The sequence below is a fragment of the Hippocampus guttulatus genome, chromosome 10 (assembly GCF_054856545.1).
Source record: "Hippocampus guttulatus isolate MCC_2025c chromosome 10, RoL_Hgut_1.0, whole genome shotgun sequence".
Lineage (NCBI taxonomy): Eukaryota > Metazoa > Chordata > Actinopteri > Syngnathiformes > Syngnathidae > Hippocampus > Hippocampus guttulatus.
Genome location: NC_141270.1, coordinates 15,518,230 through 15,545,763, shown reverse-complemented (window position 1 = coordinate 15,545,763; position 27,534 = coordinate 15,518,230). Strand labels below are relative to the sequence as shown.

Here is a 27,534-nt window from a genome sequence, read left to right as displayed (position 1 = left end):
CGCACTTCTCTGTGCTCAGGCTCAAAGCCGGAGCTGCAGGATGTGACGGGTCAGTGTACTATTACTGCACACACACTTCAACTTGGAGTGCCCCTGCTGTGAATGAAATGAACTTGCCATCCAGAGAGCAGTGTGATGGGTGGGACCAGCGCCAAGTGGCCTTATTTATGGGCAAGGTGAGTGATAAGAGCAACATTATGAGGTACGTTGAGAGTGCAGACGGATGCCAGGAAGGCACGTTGACCTATTTCCTCTGTAAATCAGGCTCCGCTTGTGACTTACAGCATCTTAAGTGAGTAGAATATCAACGATGGCATTCAGTATAGAGCTAATTTGGGTTGATTTGTAACACAAAATGTCAACATTAAAAAAATAATGTAAAAAAAAGATTTGTTTTGACATTATTCAATAACATTCATAATTTAAAGTATACAGTAGCAGCATCAATGGTTTTCTTGATAAAGATTCTACATATTGGTATTAGTGGATTGACCATGACAGAAATGCAAAAAATGTATATTTTGGGAATACTAATGCTGGTAATTGAGCGAGGAGTGGCATAAATCTTACATTGGATGGTGATGGATGTAATGTTTATTGCCAGAACAATATGGAAGACTGTGCTGCAACTGCCAACAGAGTGAAAATATGGGGACGAAAACTCATGGTGAGTATTGTAGCTCCCAGTTTTTGTTTGGTTGTTTGGTTCAACTTGAAAATAACTATCCATTATTTGTTCATGTTTTAATCTTCTGACGTCCATATCTGGCTTGCAGCTAAGCAATTTGCCATTCTAATTACTTCCAAATGGACAAATCCTAGCAAGCAATAGGATTATGCTGTTACGACAGCACAATGATAACATACACAGAGGCTGTTTGTCAAAAATGATTAAGAGGCAGTTTGGGATGCTGTACATTCAGTGCAACATTTTCCATTTGTCTTTTCATAATTACATACAATATTTCAAGTACAGTTGTCAATTTTACATTTTAAATGCACTGTAAACATGACCATTGTGATAGAGGCAAAATTAAATACATAAAACAATTCAGTTGCCCTACTTCTCCCTTTCTACTTGAGGATGTAGTCAGTGGCCATAATTGTTCACTTCTGCTTCCACTTTCCTACAAAAAAGTAACGAGTCTCTCACTACTTTGTCCCTTTTGACCACACTGTATGCCAGGGGTATCAATCCTACGGCCGGCAGGCCGGATCAGGTCTGCAAACGGGTTTAATCCGACCCACAATGTGGTTTTGTAAAGAACATAAATGAGTCGGGCCTGGTCTCTGGATATATATTACACGTAACTCTACCGTGGCTGATATATCCATCCATCCATTTTCTAATCCGCTTAACCTCACAAGGGTCACGGTGCGTGCAGGAGCCTATCCCCACCTGTCTTCGGGCAGTAGGTGGGGTACACCCTGAATCGGTTGCCAGCCAATCGCAGGGCACACATAGAAGAACAACCATCCACTCTCACACTCACACCTAGGAACAATTTTGAGTGTTCCATGAACCTGCCACGCATGTTTTTGGAAAGTGGGAGGAAACCAGAGTACCCAGAGAAAACTCACACAGGCACGGGGGAGAACATGAAAACTCCACGCAGGAAGGACGGAGCCGGAATCGAACCCTGCACCTCTGTTGACGATGTGCTAACCAGTCCACCACCAGGCCCCCCCATTAAACTGTATAACTCATCAAATATTTAATGGGCTGAGGCTTCTCTCTTCACTGACATTCTCAAACATTCCATCATCTAAATTGTGTGATTGCATCTTGTTAAACTAAGATAGTAAATTGTATTATTATTACCTTCAAATCAAAACAAATGGTAGTAATCACAGGATGCCAAGGCTAGCAAAACAGCTACACTGTTATTGTGTTTCTCCTTCCCAAATAATATATTCACATTAACATGAGAGGACTTTAAATTTAGCCCGGCACAAAGGTTTTGTTTTGATCGCTATGAGTTTTATTGCCGATGTGAAAGTGAGGCAGGATACGCTCTTTTGTTAGTCCGCGGCATCACACAAAACACATTGCATGTTTCCAGTGCACACACTCTGATTAGATTACGAACATCACTGAAGGGCAATTTTTAAGATGTGAGAGACCCGACTCATGACGAGGAAAAAATTGGCTGGTATATTCTTACTGTTCTTATCGTGTGTATAGTCTACTTGAGATGGTCGAACAGCACAAAACATGCAATCTGCCTGGACGCATGCAATCCTGAGTCTTCTTTCTTCCTCTTCCTCATCTTTTGAACACACACGAGGATTTTACAGAAATATTGAACGCGTTTTGCATTTACGATTGGAGGCTCTGACCGTTTTCCAAACAGAGTGGGGAAAAACAACTTTTAACACGTGTGTGGAAATATATATACAGTATAAAAATTAAAATTCCTCGTCTCACCCCCCCCTCGGGTGGTGTCCGTCCCTCATTCAGCTCGGGTCCTCTACCAGAGGCCAGGAAGCTTGAGGGTTCTGCGCAGTATCCTTGTTGTTCCCAGCACTGCACATTTCTGGACTGAGATGTCCGATGTTGTTCCCGGGATCTGTTGCAACCACTCATCTAGTTTGGGGGTCACTGCCCCGAGTGCTCCGACCACCACAGGCACGACTGTCACCTTTACCTTCCAGGCTCTCTCCAGCTCCTCTCTGAGCCCTTGGTATTTCTCGAGTTTCTCGTGTTCCTTCTTTCTGATGTTTCCATCACTTGGGACCGCTACATCCACTACAACGGCTTTCCTCTGCCCTTTATCTATGATCACGATATCTGGTTGGTTCGCCATTACCATCTTGTCAGTCTGGATCTGGAAGTCCCACAGGATCTTCGCTCTGTCATTCTCCACCACCTTCGGAGGTGTTTCCCATTTTGACCTTGGGGTTTCCAGTCCATACTCCGCACAGATGTTTCGGTAGACTATGCCAGCCACCTGGTTATGGCGTTCCATGTAGGCTTTCCGTGCCAGCATCTTACACCCTGCAGTTATGTGTTGGATCGTCTCAGGTGCCTCTTTGCACATCCTACACCTTGGGTCTTGTCTGGTATGGTATATCTGGGCCTCAATGGCTCTGGTGCTCAGGGCCTGCTCCTGAGCAGCCAGGATGAGTGCCTCTGTGCTGTCCTTCAGGCCAGCCCTCTCTAGCCACTGATAGGACTTCTTGAGATCGGCCACTTCAGTTATGGTTCGGTGGTACATCCCGTGTAGGGGCTTGTCCTCCCATGATGGTCCCTCTTCCAGCGCCTCATCTTCTGTTCCCCATTGTCTGAGTACGTCATCCGTTGGAGCCTTCTCCTTGATGTATTCATGGAGCTTGGATGTTTCATCCCGGACAGTGGCTCTCACACTCACTAGTCCCCGGCCTCCTTCCTTTCGGCTTGCGTACAGTCTCAGGGTGCTGGATTTGGGATGGAACCCTCCATGCATGGTTAGGAGCTTTCGGGTCTTAACGTCCGTGGTCTGAATCTCTTCCTTTGGCCACCTTATTATTCCTGCAGGGTATCTGATCACTGGCAGGGCATAGCTATTTATTGCCCGGGTCTTATTCTTGCCATTGAGCTGGCTTCTTAGGACTTGCCTCACTCGCTGGAGGTATTTGGCCGTAGCCGCTTTCCTTGTTGCCTGTCACGTTGCGAGGTGGTGGTGGACCCCAAAAAGCAGGCAGGAGGGAGGAGCAGGGTGTATTTGAAGAATTGTATTTAAAACAAAGAAAACTACATCCAAAACAAACAAAGTCTCAAACAAAAACCATGACTAAAGCTAAAACATAACAATGAACTAAACATGACAGAAACTAAGAGCAAACAGCAACACACATGACAGTAGCAAGAGCAACAATGACCCGACACCGAGTGTTCGGGCAGGAGTCCTTTTATACAACTAATTACCAAATGACCAACAGGTGTGCAGCTGCTGGGGGAGCCCTACAGTGCCACCTGTTGGTCCCTAAACCGAATCATGACATTGCCATTGGCTTGTGGTATACCGAGGTACTTGTAGCTGTCATCAATGTCTGCTATTGTTCCTTCAGGGAGTGAGACCCCTTCAGTGCGGACTACCTTTCCTCTCTTAGTCACCATCCGACTACATTTCTCAAGCCCGAATGACATCCCGATGTCGCTGCTGTAGATCCTGGTTGTGTGGATCAGGGAGTCTATGTCCCTTTCGCTCTTAGCATACAGCTTTATGTCATCCATGTAGAGGAGGTGACTGATTGTAGCTCCATTTCTGAGGCGGTATCCATAGCCTGTCTTGGTGATTACTTGGCTTAGGGGGTTCAGTCCTATGCAGAACAGCAGTGGGGAGAGTGCATCACCTCTGGTATCTCTCCCAATGCCCTTCTGTGCTTCGCTCATGTATTGATCCATGTGTCCACTTATCTTAGCCGCAATGATGCCTGACATGAGCTTCCATGTTGTGGAGAGACAGGTTATTGGCCGATAGTTGGATGGGACTGCACCCTTTGAGGGATCCTTCATGATCAGGATCGTTCGCCCTTCGTGAGTCCCATCCCTCAGCAGCTGGTTCATTTGTGCTGCTAGGCGCTCATGGAGTGCTGTGAGTTTCTTTAGCCAGTAGGTTAGCCATGTCCGGGCCTGGTGCTGTCCAGTTCTTCATATCTGAGACTCTTTATATATATACTGTGTGTGTGTGTGTGTGTGTGTGTATGTATATATATATATATATATATATATATATATATATATATATATATATATATATATATATATATATATATATATATATATATATATATAGGAAAGGAAGGAGGCCGGGGACTAGTGAGTGTGAGAGCCACTGTCCAGGATGAAACATCCAAGCTCCATGAATACATCAAGGAGAAGGCTCCAACGGATGACGTACTCAGAGAATGTCTCAGACAATGGGGAACAGAAGATGAGGCGCTGGAAGAGGGACCATCATGGGAGGACAAGCCCCTACACGGGATGTACCACCGGACCATAACTGAAGTGGCCGATCTCAAGAAGTCCTATCAGTGGCTAGAGAGGGCTGGCCTGAAGGACAGCACAGAGGCACTCATCCTGGCTGCTCAGGAGCAGGCCCTGAGCACCAGGGTCATTGAGGCCCAGATATACCACACCAGACAAGACCCAAGGTGTAGGTTGTGCAAAGAGGCACCTGAGACGATCCAACACATAACTGCAGGGTGTAAGATGCTGGCAGGGAAAGCCTACATGGAACGCCATAACCAGGTGGCTGGCATAGTCTACCGAAACATCTGTGCGGAGTATGGACTGGAAACCCCAAGGTCAAAATGGGAAACACCTCCGAAGGTGGTGGAGAATGACAGAGCGAAGATCCTGTGGGACTTCCAGATCCAGACTGACAAGATGGTAATGGCGAACCAACCAGATATCGTGATCATAGATAAAGGGCAGAGGAAAGCCGTTGTAGTGGATGTAGCGGTCCCAAGTGATGGAAACATCAGAAAGAAGGAACACGAGAAACTCGAGAAATACCAAGGGCTCAGAGAGGAGCTGGAGAGAGCCTGGAAGGTAAAGGTGACAGTCGTGCCTGTGGTGGTCGGAGCACTCGGGGCAGTGACCCCCAAACTAGATGAGTGGTTGCAACAGATCCCGGGAACAACATCGGACATCTCAGTCCAGAAATGTGCAGTGCTGGGAACAGCAAGGATACTGCGCAGAACCCTCAAGCTTCCTGGCCTCTGGTAGAGGACCCGAGCTGAATGAGGGACGGACACCACCCGAGGGGGGGGTGAGACGAGGATTTTTTTTTTTTGTACACTTTTTTAAGCTCTATGAACAATAACAGTTCAAACTATGGCTGTGATGTGCAGGTATTATTTTTGTGACCTTGGGGATTGTCATTTTCATTTTCTACACTATACAGTATAGTATCTTTCGATGACTGAATGTGGGTGGCTGTAAAAAGCGCAGCTTGGCCTGTTGAGTGACATGGGAGTCAGCGAATGTAATTTTGGAGTTGGCTGACTGTTAACTGGCTCACCTATTAGCCACTCTGTATGTTGAGTAACCTGGCGTCAGCTGTTGGCCATCAGGACCTCGTTTATGAATGTGCTCGTGTTTATTTTTTGACCATTTGTTCACTAAATGAAAGTGCACCAAAACTGCTGGGTGTAGCCTTGACGGCCTGTGGAAGGTTTACGATTCATCCTAACTCGCAGTGAAAGGCTATATGTCATTAAGATAAGAAAAGAAAACAGTAATAGTCTCAGAAAATAGTCTCGCAATGGAGAGATTCCCAATTCACAGCAGCAATGTTATAAAAGGAAGAAGTAGAAGAACAAAATATAGGAGCTGCTGGAAAGGCAGCCACTCTCGCAGAGCCATCTTGAAGTCACAAGAACAAAAATAGCTAACAAGTTTTACTTTGCCATAGATGTGCAGTTGTGGAAGCCACTTCAACTTTGCAGTACAAACGTTGCACTTTCTCTCCTTTATTATCCTAAACTGTGGAGATCATATGTCCTTTTGGCACTTTTTTTTCTCCCGCTTATTGCTCTGCAGTGAGAGTCCATATGAAACAAATTGAAAACGAAAAATCTGTGAAATTTTATTAAAATCTGCGATACAATAAAAACTCAAAAAGTGAACCGCAATACAGTGAGGGACAACTGTATACAGTGAATCCTGTTTGTCACAGGGGATATGTTCCTAACCAACCTGCAATAGGTGAAAATCTGGGATCTGGAGAGATTTCTGGCAACAACAAAAAAAATTGCCCCCTAAGCAACTGAGCCAACTTATTTTGAGCCATCAGTGCAGTTGCAAAATATAACTAGAGCACAAAACTGAAGGAAATATGAATTGGTAAATGACATTGGACATTGTTTAATTCACCATAAAACAGATTATATTTGTATTATATTCACACAGCCGTCATATAAAAAGAGAAGTCATGCTTAAAAGAAGTGCTGACGAATTGCGGTTGAACACCATTCTAACAGCTGGTGAGTTAAGATTTGAAAGGGGTTCTCCACATGGCTTCCAGTGTGCAATACGAAGGAAGGATATAGACTGCAGCTCTGAGAGAAGTTGTGTCTCATTTGAACAAGCACAGACACTCCTATAAATAATTCAACACTGGGACGGTGCCTAAGTATCCACTGAGGTGGATTATTTGATATTTTATTCTGTGTCGAAAGGCTAAATTTGATTTACACAGACACCCTTTTCCCCAGTGGAAATTGCATGATGATGAAGTGTGGGGTCAAGGTTCATTTTCTTTGAAGGAGGTAAAGCCTTTCATATTAAGCAATCTCACTCTCTGATTTACAAATGGTTAAATAATAAGATTCTGCTTTCAAGGGCATTCACTTTGCGCTAATTTTGGGTGATGTCTCTTACCTGGAGCTTCCTACATTCAAACAAAGGTCATGTTAGTTAGTGGCTTTAAAAGCCTCCCTGAAGTGGTTTATACAATTGTACATCGAGAGTCTTAGTAGAACATCACTGCAGTTTTTTTTAAGAAATAACTATTCATTACATGTAAAAACTGCTTATTTGGAATATGATATGAATGTGTTTCTTTGATTCTGTTTGTTTACATGGCATTTTATTGTCACAGAGTTCCCTAACATTCGGCCAAATATAAAACAAAGAGAAAGAGAGTGAGAGAGTTAGAGCAAAAAATGACCCGGAGCAATGAATTATGAATGAAGAAGGAATACATAATTTAGTTGATATTGTTGCATATTTTATGGTAATCATTTTCCCTTTCATTTACGATTGCCTTGCTGCTCCAAAGAAATAGTTAGACACCAGAAAATTTACCGGTACATTTTTTTGTTTCCCCATTTATTGCCGGTGATAATATAGCATCTCTGTGGCCTGGTGGTAAGTGTCTGCCTCGCAGTCCAAGCGGATCCCAATCTCTCCGTGGGCTTTTCTCTGTGTAGTTTGCATTATTCAAGTTACTCTGGCTTCCTCCCACATTCCGAAAACACCCATGAAGAGTCTCAATTTCCCATCAGTTGATGGTGGTCTGTCTTTAATTGCCCTGCATACACCATATAACAACGGCACCTTTTTTTTTTTTTCAGATAATTTGCTTTGCATATAGTATACTAAAATCGTTCACAAATGGTGTCCATTCATATGAACCACACGGTTCACAAATATAAGATTGCGCAGTGTCAAGTAACACTCATCACGGGCACCTCCTGATGCAATGCTGCTCATTGTCTATTGTTGTTATCATACTGTTGGTGAGACAGTGCTGCTTGTTAAAATATGGAAATGAACGTGTGCCCCAGAAATGCCCCAGGGTGACCCCAGTATCACCTTTAAATGATTTAAGGAACAAATTGCAATGAAGGCAGAGGGCATTCACAACATGATGAAGTGAAATACTGCCATCCACTGTTTGCAAACAGGCCGACATGTGCAAAATGACCTCGACAAAGCCATCTTGTTACTTATCAGATCTGTATGCAGCTAATCTCTGTTGTCTGAACAGACCATATCAGATGGCGACATGAGCAAGTTCCATCAACCGTAAGTACCAAGGATCACACTCTTATTACTCACCTCAGCCTTAAAACAAACATAAATGTCAAAATGCCTTTGGCAACACTACGTTTGAGTAAAGTACTGTTCTCATACCAGATTGTCATTGTCGTTGAAAGTAAAATGATTATCCTACAGTACGACATGCTTACAGATGATTAGAGATTCCAAAACATTGTATTTTATTTCTTTCCAATGCTGCTTCAATTTATTTTTTGCTTGAATTCCAATTTCATGTTTGATTTTTTTGTCAACAATCCTGGCCATTGCAAGCAAGTGATTCATTTTAAATCTGTAATCTACATTAGTGTTCCCATACTATTCAATTAGTAAAATAGCTGAATTTGCGCCTTTCCTGTTCAAATACATGGGCGACAAGGTAACAGAGGCATTGCGCTTTGAGTGCTTCCAGCAGCTACACACCCATTAATTGCCAACACCGACAGTTGGCGGGATCCCACACACAAAAGGCGTTGCTTGTTTGCCTTTACATCACCAATATACGGGCATGTTTTATCAACACATGTACTGCACATGCTGATGTTCAACAGTGTGTCTGATATATTTAATGAATGTGTGTGAAAGATAACATTTTCCTGTCAGCCAGAAAAGCAACTGAGTGCACTCTGGAGTCAAGGAAGTACATTGCCACTGCCAGCATGTAGCAGCACTGTGCTCCATTGGCACAATGGTCTATCTATCCATCCATTTTCCGATCCGCTTATCCTCACAAGGGTCACGGGGGATGCTGGAGCCTATCCCAGCTGTCTTCGCGCGGTAGGCGGGGCGACACTGAACCGGTTGCCAGCCAATCGCAGGGTATGGCACAATGGTGTCAAATTTATTTATGATGAGGGTCCACATCGTAGTTATGGTTTCCCTCAGACGGCCATTACGACTGTGAAACCATATAAATGAATGTTCATATCATATTATTAGATATACACATGAAATTGATGGATAACTACCGTAGTTTCAAAATCAGAAGCTAATGAAAAGTGCTCAACTGTTATTAAATTCTTTTTAAAAAAGGACCTGGTAATGATTTTTTTTTTTTAAGGGTCAGAAAATTTCCAGTATTAGTATTTTCACCCCCCCCCCCCCCCCCAAAAAAGTGAATGTGTTACTTTAGCGGGCTGCATTAAATTATGTCCCAGGCCGGATCAAGCTGCGAGTTTGACACTTTTGCATCGGAAGACTTGACTGATTGAGGATCTGCACATCATCTTGAACCTGGAGTCCGCGGGAGATCTCTTCCGTTCACCTGTATTGAGGTCACTGTGTTTGGCTCCAATAAACTCATCAAAACACATTCAATTCTTGACCAATTCTGACACGGATTAGTTTATCAGAAACATCACACAGTTACGAAACCAGAAACATATATGAAGTATAAAGGTAAGTTCAAATGCTTTTACATTTTAAAAAAGAGAGATCAGAAAAGAAAACAAAACAGCAACAACAAACGTTACCTTGTATTAGCAGTGACTATCTTGAACAGTGTGGAGATGACTCAGCAGTCATGAATCTCACCGCACGTCACTGTGTGGCTTAAGTTTGGCTTCTTCTGGGATGTGTTCACTTACGGTATTTCCACTGTTGATGTAAACATTAGACACACACATTTAAAGAGGCTTCACAAAAAAGGAATGCCAAAGTTTGGTTGTTTCAATGGGCCACAGCAGGTTTTGTGTAGTTACAACACGCAAAGGATTCGCAAGGGTTATTCACTTGTGGTCTATTTTAGGCCTATCTGGTCCAATGCTTTTGATCATCTCAAACTGTCCACTTTGTTTTAACATATTGTGCAATTTTCTGTGTTTTGTAAACCTGAAAATGAATTTGGAAATGTTGATCTTGCGTTTCATATTCATCTTTAGATATCAAAGACAAATTGTTTCACTCTTAGCAGCAACAATACAGAATGTGTGTCTCAATACTATTGAAGGTGTGTGTATATACAGTACACACAATCACATAGAGATGCCATTAGTCTTGTACATTCAGTACATGCGTATATTTTTTATTTGAGTCAAACTACATTAAATGTAACTAGTTTTCCACGAGTGAGTCTAAAAATCCAATGGTCTAACATGTACTTACATGTACCGGTACATGCCTTCAGATGTGTTCATTGCAATCGTCCAAAATAAGGAAGTGCGATAACAACCTTAAACAACACCGGACGGTTCCCACATGCACCTGCTGATACAAAGGTTTTCTTGAAAACTGTGGTCACCCAAATCAACATTTGTGTGTGTTATGTTAAGTGTGGGGGAGACATTGGCGTAGAAAAGAGAAGTGATTCTTTTTTTTTCTTTTTTTTAGCACTATAATGAATTCCAACCTCTTGGTGACGAAGGTGTGACTTACTTAAACCTACAGTACAGTATGACATAACTGACACATAAATATGTAAAGAGGAGGGGGATTGACGACAAACATGGACATTTTTAGTCAACTCACAGCTTCTGCCACAGCAAAGATTCGGTAAGCTATGTGAATTTTTGACACCATGTGAACGATGATGCAACTTTTATTTTGATATTTATCGGAATGTGTCACAGATGCAAACACCAAAAGGACTATAGCATATGTGCCTTTGCCTTTCTAGAAGAACTAACAAAAGGAACACCGCATTTAACCCTTTCCCCATTAATGTTTATACTGCAGCTTCTCATTGACCAAGAGAGTTGATCTGTTTTCTAGGCAGCTTCAAAAGATTGCTCAGGACATCCAGAAGAATGATTCCAGCTACCTGAATAAATTTAGAAGGTACATTTATCTTTTGATTTTATTTATTTATTTATTTATTTTTAGCCTTTACATACTGCCCGGGTCAAATTGGACCCGTCTTGACATTAGACAGCAATAAAACCTTTTGTAAGGTGACCCCAAATACATAAAAATGAAAATAATTTATGGTGGGAATCTTGAAACTGTGAAACTGTACATGTAATAAATATGTGTCATTTTTTATGAGACTGTGGTACCAGAGTGCACTTGAAACAGTCCCGAGAACTCTCCGTGTCCCCCAATATTTGCACAGGTTACTGCCAGACATGCCCCTGTTGGTCTTTGAAGGGTCATGATAGAATCTCAAAGCAAGAAGAGTCTAAGTCATGTATATGTGATTTTTTATGGATCAGTGGAGAGGGATTTCACAGGGGAGTTTGAAACAGTCCCAGATCTGTCTGTGTTGCGATATAGACAACTATCAGGAGGCTAAATTGACCCAAAATGGACTACAGGTACTTGTGCATGGAAAATGAACGATATGCTGCCTTACTATTACAGCAAATGAAATTACATGTGCGTTGTTCATGACAATGGCAGATTGTTAACATCTAAAAATGAATCTTGGTGGCAAATGTTTCTGCTTTCACAGTAATTTCCACAGGAAAGACTATGAAGCCAAAAATAGCTCAAACAGATGGCCTCTGTCTCACTTACTTTTTCTGATTTGAATCCCCCTAAGGATAGAGATCACACAGAGTTGCTACACTGAAGATTTGTGTTATCGAACCGATTTACACGTCTGCTCGGTTCAAAACTGTTTCCACCTTCTCACACTTTTAGACCCAACAAGGGTTTTCGTTGTTTGGACTAAATGGATGGATGGATGGGTGGATGCATGTATGAACGGGTGGGTGCTTGGGTGGAAAACATGTCAAATCACTTTTCAGTCATAAATACTCTGTTTATGTTGTCTTTCCATATGGCAGACTGAAAAGCAAACCAGGTCCAGAGGTACCTGTGAGAGACTACAGAGGTAAGGTGATGGAAAAGGCAAACTGAGCCACAGCAGGGGCACCGTGACTCATTGGAAAGTTTTAAGAATGAATTCAGTGTCCAAACCTTTCTTTTCTCATGTTCGGTTTCAGGTCAATGACTGATCATTTCATTTGTCATTTGAGACAGTTTTGTAATTAATTTTACCATTATATTTTTACCAACCACACTAATCCACCAAATATTAAATGTCATCATTTACATATGTCTAAACAGTACAAGGCTCCGTTTTGTAGTTTAGTGTAAAATCAATAATGTTATTTGTTTGTCTTGACAATAGCCCCAACTTTTGATTTTGATTTTTAAAGTCTGCACAATCAATGGCCTCAGTTATATTACTGTAGATCTACATTTTTACATCTGCATCTTCTCCCCAAGTTTTTATATACAGTATATATACCTGTATATACAGCCCTGTATATAGATAGATAGATAGATAGATAGATATAACCTTTTAAGTGTGTAAAGATGGATGGATAGATAGATAGGTACAAAATACAATATGGTGATTGCAGATGAAGACATGGTGGGTCCTGAGGATGCGTATGAACCAGACTATGTAAGTTTGAAAAATAGAATATGGCAACTTTATTCACACAGCCCAACAGTTCTTTCTAAACGGGCACACTTTCCAATGTATGTTGTCCACAGGATAATGAAATGTACGACAATCCACAAGAGCGCAATATCAACTACGAGCTGCCTCCCAGTCAAAAAGTCTTCACCACAACCTCTTCTTCATCCTTCCTAACGGGGGATTATCTTGGTCAGTGTGCCACCGGTAGTGAAGGCCAAATCCTTCCTGATATATTCAAAATTCAAACATGGACTGATCCTTTTTCTATAACTTTGATAGTTTCTTAGTTTTGACAATAGCTTGTACATCATCACTATAATACAGCAAGTTGAACCAGGTGCTTTGTGTGGCATTTTAAAATAGAAACACTTTCAAACCAGCACCTCAGGGGGATTCAGAAGGAAACGTTATGCAAATGCTGAAGCTTTGCTTCTCCATTACAGACAGCTGCCATCATGGGCTAAATCTGGGACACAAAAAGGCCTTCAAACGGGGCAAAGAATCCCGACAACTGCCCCCGGAACCCACACAAATTGACAGTCATGACGTAAGATCAAGATTCAAGACACGAGCATGAATAAATTATGCTTGTCAATTCAACCTATCTTGTAGACAAAGAAATTACTTTAAAGTGTGTTGTCCTTGTGGCTCTACAGGCAGACTACATCAATCCAGATGGCAATACCGAGGATGACAACTATGTGGAACCTGAAGACAATCCCACTGCGGGTAAGCTACACCTCTGAATAAAAGTAGGACAAATGTGAAAGTTGAGCATAGTAAAAGCTGGTACCAAATGCTCCTCACTGTTAAATGTTACTTGGACAAAAATACTTTCCTGATGATGCTTTTCTATATCTCTCATTAGATGCTAAGATGTTTCATACAAACAGAACCATGAAAGGCCACCCTATATCCCAACTAACTTTACCAAAGTGTCAACCCAGTTCAGGTAGGTGAAACAATATGCAATAAATCCAAAAATTGCTGAAGGCTCTGAAGGGCCACACCTCCCAATTTTTGCTTCCATTCAATTTATAGCAAGGCAAGATAAGATAAGATATCCTTTATTTGTCCCACACTGGGGAAATTTAAAATTTTAAATTTAATTTAAAACTACAACACATCGCTCTGTGGATTAATATAACGTCAAATAGATGTCAGAGATTTTCTCGGACAAAGTTAAAGAAATGACTCGGCACACAGGAAAATTGTCTTCAATATCGGCGGGAGCGGATCTCTGAGAGCGAACGACGGTTAGTTGCTCCGCGATCACACTCTCAGTCCCGCCACCGCGAGTTCGACATTTTATTGTAACATATGCAAAATACAAGAAAAAACACTGCCCCCGATGTTTGCATGCCGCACCCCCGGTCCGGCTCCTCGGTAGTGATTGGTTACCTGTTTTTCAAACTTGAACCACCAGTACATTGGCGCCTTTTCTGGCTGGTCTACATCGAATTAGCATGTTGTAGACTTTGCGGATGGTCAATGTCGTCTGGGCGCGACGGGTGTTCTCAACTCGTCTTTTGTTGCTCAACCGCTGTTCCCGAATTATTCATTCCCCTTTTGTGACCGAGTGTCGCCTTCTCCCCTGTGGTTGTCCACCTGTATTGACGTGCTAATTGTGGACTTCAACAGTCCCCCGGCCAGATGGCCGGCGCCTTTGTGTGCAGGCATTTGGGGGTGCTGGATACGCACCCAAACGCTTCGATGTGCCCAAATTAAATGAAACTTTAAACATGATACAATTTTGCTCATAGATTCCTCTAACAATAGATCAGTGCAAAATAAATTAAGAACATGCACAATGAATGAATATGGATATAATAAAATCTTTTATACCTGTAGAGAAACTTTATAAATTAGATTTATGAATATTGATCTTAACGGTGCTGGGAAGTAATGAAGCACAAATACTTTCTTACTGTACTTAGGTATTTTTCAGGTATCTGTATGTTACTTGAGGATTTTTTGTACGACTTTTTACTTTTATTACTTTTGCCCTACTTTGTCAAAATTGTGTGTGTGTGTGTGTGTGTGTGTGTGTGCGCGCGTGTGTGTGTGTGTGATGCACAGTATGTTGATGTGTTTAACTGAATAGAACATTGTTAAAACATTAAAGTGCATTTATACAATAAAAAAGAAATCAAATTAACTACTGGCATGTATATACATTGACACTGAAATACAAATTTGGCTTTTTTCCCCCCAGAGTTTTATGAAGTTCCAGACCAAGAGGTGAGCTTTTTCGTATAAGTGTGTTAGTGTGACAACAAATAAGGTTTGTTCCTTTAATGTATTTATGGGATCGTTTCAGGCTCATGTTTCGGCATACAGGTAAACCTTATATACTTACCTATTACTGTACTCACCTTAAAATAATACATTTGAGAGTGAAATTAGCCTTTACTTTTAATACAGCTCTAAAATGAAATGGAAAAAAAGAAACATAGACGGCCCAATTAATAGCATGTATACATGTGTCACTATTCTGTCCTTGTTTTTAAGAGTACAAATGATGAGATCACCCTGTGCTGTAAGTGTGAACAAATGACCAAGCCCAATCAAAATACTGTACACGGTATGCTAGACTAGAAACTGATTCGCGCGTGTGTGTGTGTGTGTGTGTGTGTGTGCGTGTGCGTGCATAAACGTGAGATCATCCAGGAGCATCAGGCTGAAAGTGATTCGTCATACGAAGTGTGGGATCATGACGACAGTGAGTATCAAATGGAAGAAACACTGATTCACTGTAATTATAGTCAGACCTATTTTCGTAAATTGGCAAATTGTGACACCTAGAGGACGACCAGTGTAATAACAAAAATAAGTGGATGCAGAACTGTTTCCTAAAGCAAGTAAACTTCTCATAGACATCATTTGCACTTGTTATTGTGGTTTCCTTTTATGTCAATGACCAACCTGGAGAGCCAGCCAAACATTTGCCAACAGGGTAAGACACAATGACAACAATTTTTACATGACATTCTGTTGACGGTCTAATGATGAATGCTTTGATGAGGCCTGTTTTCATTTGATCAGGCCAGCAAAACCTTCCTTAAGGCTGGTAGGTTCGATCAGTCGAGACAGTGCATTTGAGATTTCTTGACTGGCCCTTTTGTTGTTGAAATTGCGTGCATTACTCTTATTTCAGGCACAAGCTATAAAACAAAGAGACTTTGAGCGTAAGTATTTGTATTTGCTCCAGCCAAACTGCAAAAGAAATGAGCAGACATGTTTTTCAAGAGATCCCTATGTCTCATAAACTGTTAATTACATATTGTTGTACAAATTGGTAATTTGTAATTGCATCTCGACACTTTTGAAATATGAGCAGATTATTGCGCATCGATGACAGAAATACAAAGGCAGTTGTGGAGAACAAGCAGTTTAGAAACTGAACGGATTGATAACCCAGTCTGATACCCTGTGTGGATTATTACAGGTCGAACACTACCAATGATTGACCCTGATCGTAAAGCACATCCTCCAAAATCGCTTACTCTGGATATGAAACGGCCAAAGTAAGGCACATGCAGTATTTTGCATGCAAAACCTGTGAGCAAAATTACTCTCAATCATTGTGACCTGTCATTTGTTGTGACTGTTTTATAGGACACCTTTTCCAAACGCTAACTTCCTCAGTAAGTAACATTTGAGATTTTGTTGGGAATACATTCAATGAAACAACCACATTGGAGGACTTTGTGGCTTACCAAGAGAGCAGATATCGGAATTTTCCCAATGTTGTTTTTCCTGAAACTAAAGTTGTCTTTGTGTACCAGAACAAACTGACAGTGAATCTCTTGGAAATGGGGCCACAGACCAACACAAGGTTTACCATCTGAGGATTGAAATGGGCATAACACTAAAATGAATCAATTAAAACTTGCCATGGATTGATTGTTGATTTTCTTCTTCCCTTCAGGATTCAGAGGTGTATGAGAAGCCATGGTTTGCTGGGGAATGTGACCGTAAGACTGCAGAAGAGCTGCTGTTTCACGCAAATCAAGTAGGAGTCTTACCAAGCTCTGCACTTTTCTTACATAATCAATGACCTTTGCCATGCCCCGTGTTGGTTTCTGCTTCAGGACGGGGCCTTCATGGTGAGGAAGAGTTCCAGGCAGGACACAAATCAGCCCTACACATTGGTGGTGTATTATAAAGGCAGAGTGTACAACATCCCAATCCGGTTGATACACACACACACAAGACAGCAGTACGCACTGGGGAGGGAAAAGAAAGGAGAAGAGGTACACTTGTACATTTTCTTTATTTGCTTCTCTCGTCGTACAGCCATGCCAGTTCTTACAGCGGATGGCGGCATTTTATCGTCCAAAATTATTTTAAATACAGTGTGTTGACAAGAATATGTTTAAGATTACAATTTATTTCAGCCAAATGAATCAAGCTGGATACTTATTAATTTGATATTGTAAATTGTTCCTGCAGTGCAATGCAGGTTAAGTCACATACACGAAAGGGCTGAGCTGACAGACAAAAAAATAAATACATAAAATAAAAATCTGCCCAAGTATTCTGACTGAGGCCATTACATGCCCCTCTGTAATTGAGAAGTCATTGTTTAACATATTTACCACAATGATGGTTTCATAAAATTAAATGCACACATATCCAGAACTTTGCTCAACACATTCATAACACAAGGAGGATCAAGTCAAAGTTAAAACAAAACAGCATTTTGCTCATTAATTCACAAGCTAATGCCATTTCATTTGCTGTTACTTTGGCTTTTGCGTACATCTCTCATGCACGGATTTTGCATTTGCTAGCTAGCAGCCAATCAGAGCAGTGACTGTTTTGCATACTGTACTGTGATTCATGACACATGTATTCAATTCATATCTGAAAAGGATTTTAAAAAAACAGCATTTACAATTGTGAAGAATTAAAGAGATTTATGTGTCATTGACATAAATCTCTTTAATTCTTCACAATTGTAAATGCTGTTTTTTTAGGTTTGTTCCTGTTTGTATTATGATATACAGTATGTGTGCATTTAATTTCATGAAATGATGACTGTGTACTGCATGTTTGTTTGCTGTAGTGTGAAAATAATGCTATTAAAAGGTTTGATTCTTAGAGTCAATCTGTAGTCAGTCTTATAAAACTTTAATACTGTACATGACTCCAAAGTCCACGTAGCTCTACTACTGATGTTGATTGGTTCATTTTGCTGTCCATACCGTAACTAGTACCGTAACTAGATCGATGGGATTCATCCTCTACATTGTTAGCCGGTCTCTGTTAAAGAGCACCACATTGGCACTAAAAGATGCCAGTGCCCTGGGCATTTGCCCATAGGCCAGCTCAGCCTGATTGTACATTAGGTGAGGTGAGGCTGACCGCACCCCACCCCAAAAAAGAATAAATAAATAATCAGGAGTTTATGAGCCCTGTGATTGGCTGGAAAACAGTCCCGGTGCATCCCACCTCTTGCCCAAAATCATCTGGGATAATCTCGGTTAAACTGCAAACCTAATAAGGACAAAACGGAACATAAAATAAATGGATGAATTCTTGAGACACGTGGCATTGGATAACTGAAAGGTTTCACTATTATGACTTAAACTGATTTATCCTTTTTAGTATTTCCACAGCGTCTCTCACATCATCGAACACCACCAGAAGAACCCTCTGGTGTTGATTGACAGCAAGAGCAACAGCAAGGATTCTGCCAGGCTGTGTTTTCCTGTGAAACAACCAACCACATCTGGACATCACTGCCAGACTTCTAAAGCATTCTAACCCTCGTCTGTGATGCCCGCGGGATAAGCAGGCTCGCCATGGGGCACTGAATTTGCAGACTCAGAAGACTTTCAACATGTTTATTGAGATGCTTTGCAATTCTCCAGCAGTATTCAAATTAACAAAAAGGCTGAGAAAGTGTTGCTTGAGCAGAAGCAGGATTTTTTTTTTTAAAGACGGCAACTTTCAAGTTGTAATTTTATTTAAATAAAGCAAAAGCAATACGTAACTCGGTTCCTTTAATCATGTCACCAGGAGCAGACAACTTGCACTTATTCTCTGATCAACAAATAATGCTCATGCAGATTGGTTGCATAACAAAACCAATTAAGGCACTTAATGAAAATATCTTACTCTTACACAGTACCAGAGCTCAACTATGTACAATTAGAAACCTCTTGTCTGAGCTGAAGGTTTGCTATTTACAGTGAGTCACAGACAGGGATGGTCCTGGAATGACATACACACAAACACAAACGCACACGCAAACGCGTGCACACACACACACACACACACACTTTCTGTGCTGTCAATACTGAGATCTAATGGCTGCTTTATGAAATGTTTCGCCACTGGAGGAGACCGGTTTGAGATTGTTGTTGGCTTGGGGTGAGGTAAAGGAAATCGAAATCCTCCTTTCATAGTGCAAGTTAAAAAAAACAAAACTAGATTATCATTTTCAAGTCAAACAAAAGTAAACTACATTGGAGGGAGAGACATCCAGCCTTGGGGGGATTAAGAAAAAAAACAAAAAACACTGTCATTCGCTGACATCGTAAAACACAACTTTAGGTATAAAAACGTAGCGCGTTAAGTAATATCTGCTCCCGCTAGATGAAAAAAAAACTATAATCGTTCACAGAAAATATGCGATTGGAACGATAGTTCAGATTTACAAAACATTTACAAGAATTAGTTAATTGGCCCAAAAAAGAAGTCTATACAGAAGAGCCATAAATAAATGTTGAATAAAACAGCTTATTGCTTTTTTCTTCTGTTTTAACACTACACAGCTTTTGGTCTGACGAACATGAGTCCCAGCATCCCATTCCAAAAACATAAATATGCTAGCTACAGCCTACCCGTACATACAACTCAAGACTATGTGGCAATACACATTTACAGTGTTTTCTAAAACGTGACAGTGTAATTTAAATAAAGCATTTGCATAGACAAACATAAAGGGTACTAATAATTAAATCAACCCCTTCATGAAGTTCTAAAGGTGCTACTCAAACTGGACGAGATAAAAGATTATGGTAGGTCATGTTACCCTGAGCTTGTCCAGGATGTGCAACAAGATTTAATTAAGACTTCTAATTCATCTGATTGTCACTGCTTCTACGATTGCTTTGCTGTATTGCAGTCATCTTCCAGTGTATGAGACATTTAAAAGTTTTCACAGTTTGGCCTTTTCCACTCCATCAGGTGCCTCTTCCGGTGGACCAACCACATCTCCTTATTTTCAAAAACCCTGCCACAAAACCAGCATCTGAATTTCTTTGCCACTTTCCTGTTGGGTGAAACTGCACCGACCACCTCATACTTTTTGCTGCTCAGTCTCCTCAGCCTGAGCTTCAAAACAAACCTTTCCTGAACCAAGTTCTCCCCACACCACGGTGGTTGGCTCTGAGCGTCCATATAATGGTTTGTCTCATGGGTCCCGTTGGCCATGGCTGAAAGTGCGTTCAGAGTCCTCTGTGACAGAACGACCTTCTGCACCTCTCCTCTGTAACGGTTGACCACGTTCATGATCCTGGCCACTTCTGGGATGTCTGCATCCGGGTGATTGAGTACTACAACAGGCTGGTCTCTCACTGGGCACCTTATTAGCTGAGAGGGATTCATGGCTATCAACTTCAGGGTTCTTTGCAGGCTTTTTGGAGCAGGCTGCCGGCAGTGTACGAAGGCCGGCCATGATTCCTGTGGGATGGCTTTCTCCAATGGAGGATCGGTATTGCTGAGACGGTCTGATCTGACGTCTGGAGGCTCCACGACACGCTGGTCACTCTGTTCTGTGAACAGTGCAGGCCTTGCTCCTCCTGAGTTTATCACACCTGTGAGATTAAATTTGACACTCATTCAGAAATGTACACTATTGCAACACAAACGTGAAGTCAAAAGATAAAACAGTGGGTTAAACCCTCAGCCATTTTTATCTCGATAGGAGCTTTCATTTGCAGGCTTACCATGTGATGTAATAGCAGGTTGGGAAAGAAGGGGTGACTTGCTGTGGCTGCTTTGAGTGGCTCCATCAACAGCTGACTCACTGCAAACTGGGAAAACACTGGAGGAGGGAAGCTGCGAGTTCTCGGGACACACTTTGACTGCAGTCTTTGTTAAATTTGACAGGATGCTTTTGTGAAGAACTGTCTCCGAGAAGTGCAGCGAATGATTTGCATCATCGCGATCTCTTTCAGGTGGCAATTGTAAATCTTCAAACACAAGAGGCTGGTTGACGAGTACATTTTTAGGCCCAGCTGACTTTGCAGCACAATGTGGAGAAAATTCAGCTCCTGATGGTGCATGTGCTGATGCTATGGCTTCTTGGGGGTCAAGCTGATCAGTCACCGGGACCGAGACCTGCACTTTTGTGTTGTGTGGATTTGGTCGTTTGCACCGGTCCCCCACCGGAACGTCTATTGTAAGTAGAGGGCTCTGTGACACCCATTGCCTCTGCTTGACAGGATTTTTCTTTAACACAATCTTTAAGGCTAATTCAGAGGTTACTTTCTTTATCTTTTTATATCTGGACTTTCTTTTGCGTTTTCTTCTCACAGTCTTACTTTTGGGTTCGTCTTTATAAGTGGCTTTCTGGTCTTGGCTTCCATTTGTGACAATTGGCTCATCAGAAATATTGATTCCATTGAAACTGAGTTGCTCATCTTCAGGCATTATATTTCCCCCATTATTCAAGTTGGTCTGCTGGTTGGTCTGCTGGTTTTCTCCGTTTTCCAAGATCTGGACACACTCAAGTGGTTCATTGTAGTTGGAAGTTAACGGTTTGTTACTTAGCTTAGTTTCATTCTCAAGGCAATGTGGGTCATCATTCAAAATTACTGGACATTCCTTTTGGCCAACATGAGCTTCACCAGCGGGATTTTCAGGGGTAAGACTTTCTTTTTCTGTCTCCTCCGCCACCTTCAGCATGTTAGCATAACTAGCACCATTCTGAGCCAAAGTTATCTTGTTCTGGACCGTGAGGACAGTGAGATCCTCGGAATTCTGCATGATGCCATTCTCGGACTTGGTAACGACGTTCATGTCTTGAGGAACATTAGACAGAACAGATTTGAGAGCCTTGGTCCATTTCCGGTCACCCTTTTCCTCGGCAACGGATTTCATTAAAAACTGCTGGGTCTTCTTTAGTGTTGTTTGAGGGTCAGACAAATGACAATATTTATCTAGGAAGTCCCTACCTGGAAGAGAAAGACAATCCTGTGTCAACCAGCACATGTCCCTCACTGCACTCCTTGTTAACCTAGGCCTCATTTGACTGCTGTTTGATTTCCTTGCTATGGAACGGATTTCCTTCTTTTGGTTACCTTTCTGGCAACTATGGTTTGCATTCATGTGCTTTGCAAGCACCCACTTCTGAGGTGCTTCATACGCGCAATGGGGACAACATAGAGTTTGATTTGCCGTGATGGACCCAAACTGAGTATTGTCCTTGTGACGTTCAATCTCATTTGCTCTTTGGAGGCCAAGATGATATACACACATATGCTCTAAAAACACAGTCACGTCGCCTGTAGAGAATCTCTGACACTTTCCACATGAATATTTGCCATTTTGGCAGTGACGCGTTGCCAGATGCGCACTCAGTTCAGACCACGTGCGCTTCACGTCATCATTACAAATGCTGCAACTAGTAAAAGTGTCCTTGTGGCTTAACAGATGAACTTGAAGGTAGGAGAAGTTGTGTGCATCAAAAGGACACATATGACAAGGAAAAACAGGTGCGCTCCCACTGTGGTTTTCCTCAAAGTGTCTCATCAAGTCTTTGGGAACATATTCCAGATTGTCCTTGCATTGACTGCATGTAAACCTGAGTGCATCTATAGGCCTACTGTGGTTTGTCCAGCATTCACTCTGTTGGGCCTCCAGGTGGGGCTTCTTTGATGAAGGCCATTTTGTGCTTTGTTTGGGTTCCTCAGTTATCTTCTTTGGTCCATTTTTAGCTTCACGTTGCATAGTTGGGAGCTGAGTTGAACGTTTCCTTCGGCGGAGCCGTTTTTGCCAAACTCTATTCTTCTTGCGTGCGCACGTTTTTTTATTTGCAGCAGGGGTAACTTTGCAAATATCCAACAAATCCATGAGCATTCAGGTTTCTGAAATGAGTACAAGAAATCAACACAAGGCACAACCATTTAAATTAAAGATCCACCCATGCTAAATCAAACAGTGACTTTAACCCGAGCGGATTTTGATTTTAATAAACCTTGGTGTACTTGTTGACAGTACGACACAAAATCTCTGATTTCAGATCAATCGGAGCAAGGGTTAAGGCGTGTGAAAAAGGGGTGTGGCCTCCTTCCTTTGAACCCGAAGGAACAACTGGGTCAATCTTCCCAAAACAGGTGTTGTTGGAAAGGGAATTTAACATGGATTGCAAATCTGCAATAATTCCCCCCTTCAACAGGCCTGAATCAAATGATTCAGATCGTTATCAGGCTCCTGCAGAGCTTGCTGATGAGCGGGTGTGCAACCCGTAGTTCCAGAGCCACATGTGGCTCTGCCTTCTCTTCGTGTTTTATGCTTTCTGCTTTTAAAGGCAAAGTAAAAAATGCTGATTAGTCATAAGGGGTGTTCACAGGGCACACATTTGCTCCGGCGCTACACCGATGTATTTTGTTGCGGTATATTTTACACTGGAGCAAATTTTGTGGAGCGGTCACACGTACAAAGCCGCTGAGCGTGTTAGCACCGGCGCAGTGTCGGTGCAGCTCCACTTGCGGTCACACGGCAGTTTCTGCAGCGGAGCAAAACGACAGAAAACAAATGAGCTGTCGTGTTGGTTCTTTTTAAAACCTTTACACATCTCAAGCAACTACTGTACAGGCATGTCCTTCTCTTTCTTGGTCTCCGTGCCTTCTGCTCGAGAGTGACCGCCCCCGAAAATCAACGATGACTTCAATAACACTCAGAAAAGCAAATATGTAATGCGCCAAACAGAAAATCAAGAGAGGAAATCACAAAATAAATTCCAAGGGGGTGCGGGGGGTTGTGAACACACAACAAAGGAACAAACTACACAAACAACTCTGAGACAGTCCAGTCTCCGACAAAAGGAAAGATGACGTTTGGGGACTATCCCCCCACCCGTTCTAGTTGAGATGGTATAACCCAAGAGGTGCTTGCTACTGTTACCAGCCATTTCTTGTGTCGTTATTAAACAAACACATGACGGAAGTCCGACAGAGCACGAAAGCAACGCATTCTCGCCGTACGTAATAAACTCTCCTCGAGCATTTGCTCCGGAGCAAATTGGAGAGTTCACACGTGCAAATTTACATCGGTGCTGCTCCGCAAACGAGCATTTGCTCTGGAGCAAATTTTTAAACCACCTCCCTGAGGTGGATCAACTTTGCTCCGGTGTAAGCTGTTTTCCGGGGCTACCCCGGAGCAAATTTGCACGTGTGACCGCTCCACTGGCACAGCGCCGGTGTAGCACCAGAGCAAATGTTGCCGTGTGAACACCCCTAAAGGCATAGCGGAAAAAATGCATAGTTTTTAAATCAATTAGTCCAAAACCTTTTCCTTCCTTGTAAAATGTGTTTATTTTTCCTCTGCTAAACATACACGCCGATGTGAAAGCCGCACCCGCATCTCTTATAACCTGTTTATATATGGAAGAGAACCAGGCATGAGAGCCAGGCAGATTATTTTTGTGAATCTCAAAAGTCAAAGCTCAAAAAAGATCGAAACTCAGAGCTCTTTGTGAAAACGGAATTGCTGGAATAAATATTTCATATACTATGTATTATGATACTTTGAACCTAAGAGCTGTCCTTAAATAGAGGGGTGTGATGTCATGGGGGGCGATGCCAGTGGGGGCGCAAGTGACCTTAGGGAACATTACAAAATTTTTAAATATTTTGTAATGTTTTACTTTGTGTTTAACATGTTAATGTTTAAAATATAGATTCCTTCCTCTTCTTCTGTTGCAAATTAACTGTCAGTTAGCCAGGGAGGGAAGACCAATGCCTATATTAAATTGAGAAAAGTGGAGAACAAACATCAAAGAGCAATTTGGTTTCCAATTTTTGTTTACATTCTGTGTGTGTTGTTTATTCTTTAAGCATCACATTGTCCCCACCTTCTGTTCAGTATAAGAAAGACTAGTAATAATAAGTATAAGTAATGTCAGTGACAACTTCCAGTCATCCAAAACAAATCACGGGCCGTTTTTGATTTGTGTCTCGTGCTAGATCGTATTTTGGCTTTACAGATCAAATTTGAAAATGACATTTTAGACTTTTCCCACACTTGTTCCATATAACAAACAATACAATCAAGATGTATTTCAATTTTGGTGCTTCCAACGTGTCACTGCCAAAATGGCAAGCTGCTGATTATAGGCTGCATTCATAAACAAATGTGAGCTGAGTGCACACTGCACTCCTGCACCACACAAGGCTAACAAAACAGTGGCTTAATAACTACATTAACGTTTTTCTGTTTATCCTAAAAAGGCTTACCTTACCAAGAATCCCCTATCCTGGTGAATTAATGTGCCTTGTAAGTTGTGCAAACCACAAGTTAGCTGCCATGACTACCATTGCTGCTGCTTCTTCTTCATCATAGTTTTCATCTTCATCTTTGTCGTCTTCGCCTTTGTCATCGTCTTCTTTTAAAGAAGATAAGGAAGAAGCAACTCCCGCCAAAGAACAGAAGCAGCAACGATAGTCATGGCAACTAAATTTCAATTTGCACAGCATCAATTTAAAAAGTGCATTAATCCACTAAGCTTGTACCTCTGGCTACAATGCAATGTGGGATTCCCGTTAAGGTAAGCAATTTTAAGATCAAAAGAAAAACTAATATAGGTCGCTAAGCAAATATTTCATGGTCCTCCTTCCATGGTGCCGGATGTAGAGCTGCTCTGCTCCCATTAATTTATGAACGCAGCTGTTTACTGACGTTGTACTGCCTGCACTGAACTCCATTTTTTGATGCACTCTGAATAACCAAACGGCACATTTGAACAACAGTCTGAGTGAAGCAGCGCGCTCGGAGTGTATTTCTGAATGCACCCACGAAGATGCAAAGGTGTTTTTTTGGGGGGGGGATGGGGACAAGCGTTCATGTTCATTGTCTTGGTTTTTGGAAAAAGAATTTCCCCTCCCAAAATAAATAAATCTGCTTTTTTTCCTCCTTTTGACTGACTTGACTTATAAATAAGAAATACAGCAAGAAAACCCGCAAAACAGTGAGGAAAAACTGCAATCGATTAAGTTATGGTCATAAACGAAAACCCACCATAGAGTGGAGTAGCAATAACAGAACCATGAATTAGCGAGGGAACTTTGAACTTCAAATGTCTGTGGAAATAGCAACATCGTTGGTTTTTGAGCCAACAGATCTATTTTTTTAAGTGTTACTGTTCCTCAAGAACTCAAGACAAATTTCATCATGTGTGATCAGGTCGGCATTTTTGATCAATAATTGTTTGTTTCTCTCTCTCTCTCTATATATATATATATATATATATAGGAAAACCTTTATTAGTCTCGCAGTGGAGAAATTCCCGATTCACACCAGCAAAGTTATGAAAGGAAGAAGTAGAACAATATATATATATATATATATATATATATATACAGTATACTGTATATATACAGGTCTGTACATACAATATATATATATATATATATATATATATATATGCGCACACATAATTTATTTTCTCTCATTACTTTCGTTCGGCGCCCCCACATTCCAACTCCGTTCCCAAATCCCATCTGCGACCCTTGCACACAGTAACTGTTGATGCTACAAGTGAATGGAACAGAGATCATTCACTGTGCAGTATTTGTATACTGTGCAGCAAATCTCTACAACAGAGACACTAATATTTCTGCTGCATGTCCACCTGTTGCTGGCTGCGTTTCAACTTGTTCTGCGTGGAAATCCTATCATTTCCCTAGGACGGAACGCGGAACTCCTCTCAACAGCGAGCTGTCCGTCGCTATATATGTTCATATCTGCTTGATCACCATAGGCAATAAATGCACTAAGAAGTAGTTGCATTAAAATGACGGTTTGAGTTTGCAAAAGCACCAATATATTCAGCGGAATAAGTATACGAAGTAATCGTATCATAGCAGCCTCGTCGTGAGTGGGGAGGCCATTGCACTATAACTTAACAATAACAAAGTGACGAGACTGTAAGCGACAGACGCTTAGGGAATTGGGAAGTGACGATTTGAAAGCAACCGAGTCAAAGACTTGTCACCGCTTTACCGTCCCAGTAAAACACGCCGTGTGCGTTTGGTGTCGAACTAACGGGGAAAATGTGTCGTAAAACAGCGTTTTAGTTATTTAAAAATAACGTGACGCACTAGACGCCCGCATAGTCGAAATAACTTGATAACTGAAACGCGTAGCGACAAAAGTTACGATAATTCCACATTTTCGCGTGGCGTCGGGATAACGCTGTAATCGAAGCTCCCAGGCTGCACGAATCCTTAATCAAAGCAGTTGTTGATACAATTGTCTCGGTTTTTACCTTTTCTTTTGTCGAGAGCTTGACAGCTCAGCGAGTGGCAGCCATGATGGTTTCATCATCCGGGGATTACAGTCTCTGAGCCCCTTTAGCCTTTAGCCTTTAGCCTGATGGCACCAAGCTGCAACCTGTCCT

The 27,534-nt window shown here is 41.7% G+C and overlaps 2 protein-coding genes across 9 annotated transcripts; one reads left to right on the top strand and one right to left on the bottom strand.

Annotated features, from left to right (window-relative positions):
* The first annotated feature begins 41 nt into the window (after positions 1-41).
* blnk (B cell linker) lies at positions 42-18,900 on the top strand. Of its 7 annotated transcripts, none has more exons than XM_086121645.1 (23): positions 42-176; positions 605-667; positions 8,481-8,518; positions 11,240-11,305; positions 12,256-12,302; positions 12,838-12,881; positions 12,974-13,088; positions 13,343-13,446; positions 13,556-13,628; positions 13,768-13,851; positions 15,115-15,140; positions 15,220-15,239; positions 15,411-15,438; positions 15,570-15,621; positions 15,801-15,855; positions 15,945-15,969; positions 16,057-16,087; positions 16,348-16,426; positions 16,518-16,546; positions 16,688-16,737; positions 16,831-16,914; positions 16,994-17,155; positions 18,513-18,900. In XM_086121645.1, the coding sequence occupies exons 1-23, from the start codon at positions 108-110 to the stop codon at positions 18,669-18,671; spliced, it is 1,503 nt and encodes a 500-aa protein (XP_085977771.1). In that variant the 5' UTR covers positions 42-107; the 3' UTR covers positions 18,672-18,900. The 7 variants fall into 7 exon arrangements, with proteins under 7 accessions (XP_085977771.1, XP_085977777.1, XP_085977772.1 ...); XM_086121651.1 differs by having other exon boundaries at positions 15,411-15,442; positions 15,544-15,621; positions 15,831-15,855; XM_086121646.1 differs by having other exon boundaries at positions 12,974-13,103; positions 15,831-15,855.
* Positions 18,738-27,534, bottom strand: znf518a (zinc finger protein 518A). 2 transcript variants are annotated; one of them, XM_086121643.1, is made up of 4 exons: positions 27,403-27,473; positions 23,576-23,643; positions 20,861-23,002; positions 18,738-20,728 (listed from the first exon to the last, which is right to left on the bottom strand). In XM_086121643.1, exons 3-4 carry the CDS (start codon positions 22,992-22,994, stop codon positions 20,061-20,063), a joined length of 2,802 nt encoding a protein of 933 aa, XP_085977769.1. In that variant the 5' UTR covers positions 22,995-23,002; positions 23,576-23,643; positions 27,403-27,473; the 3' UTR covers positions 18,738-20,060. The 2 variants fall into 2 exon arrangements, with proteins under 2 accessions (XP_085977769.1, XP_085977768.1); XM_086121642.1 differs by lacking the exon at positions 23,576-23,643 and having other exon boundaries at positions 27,403-27,534.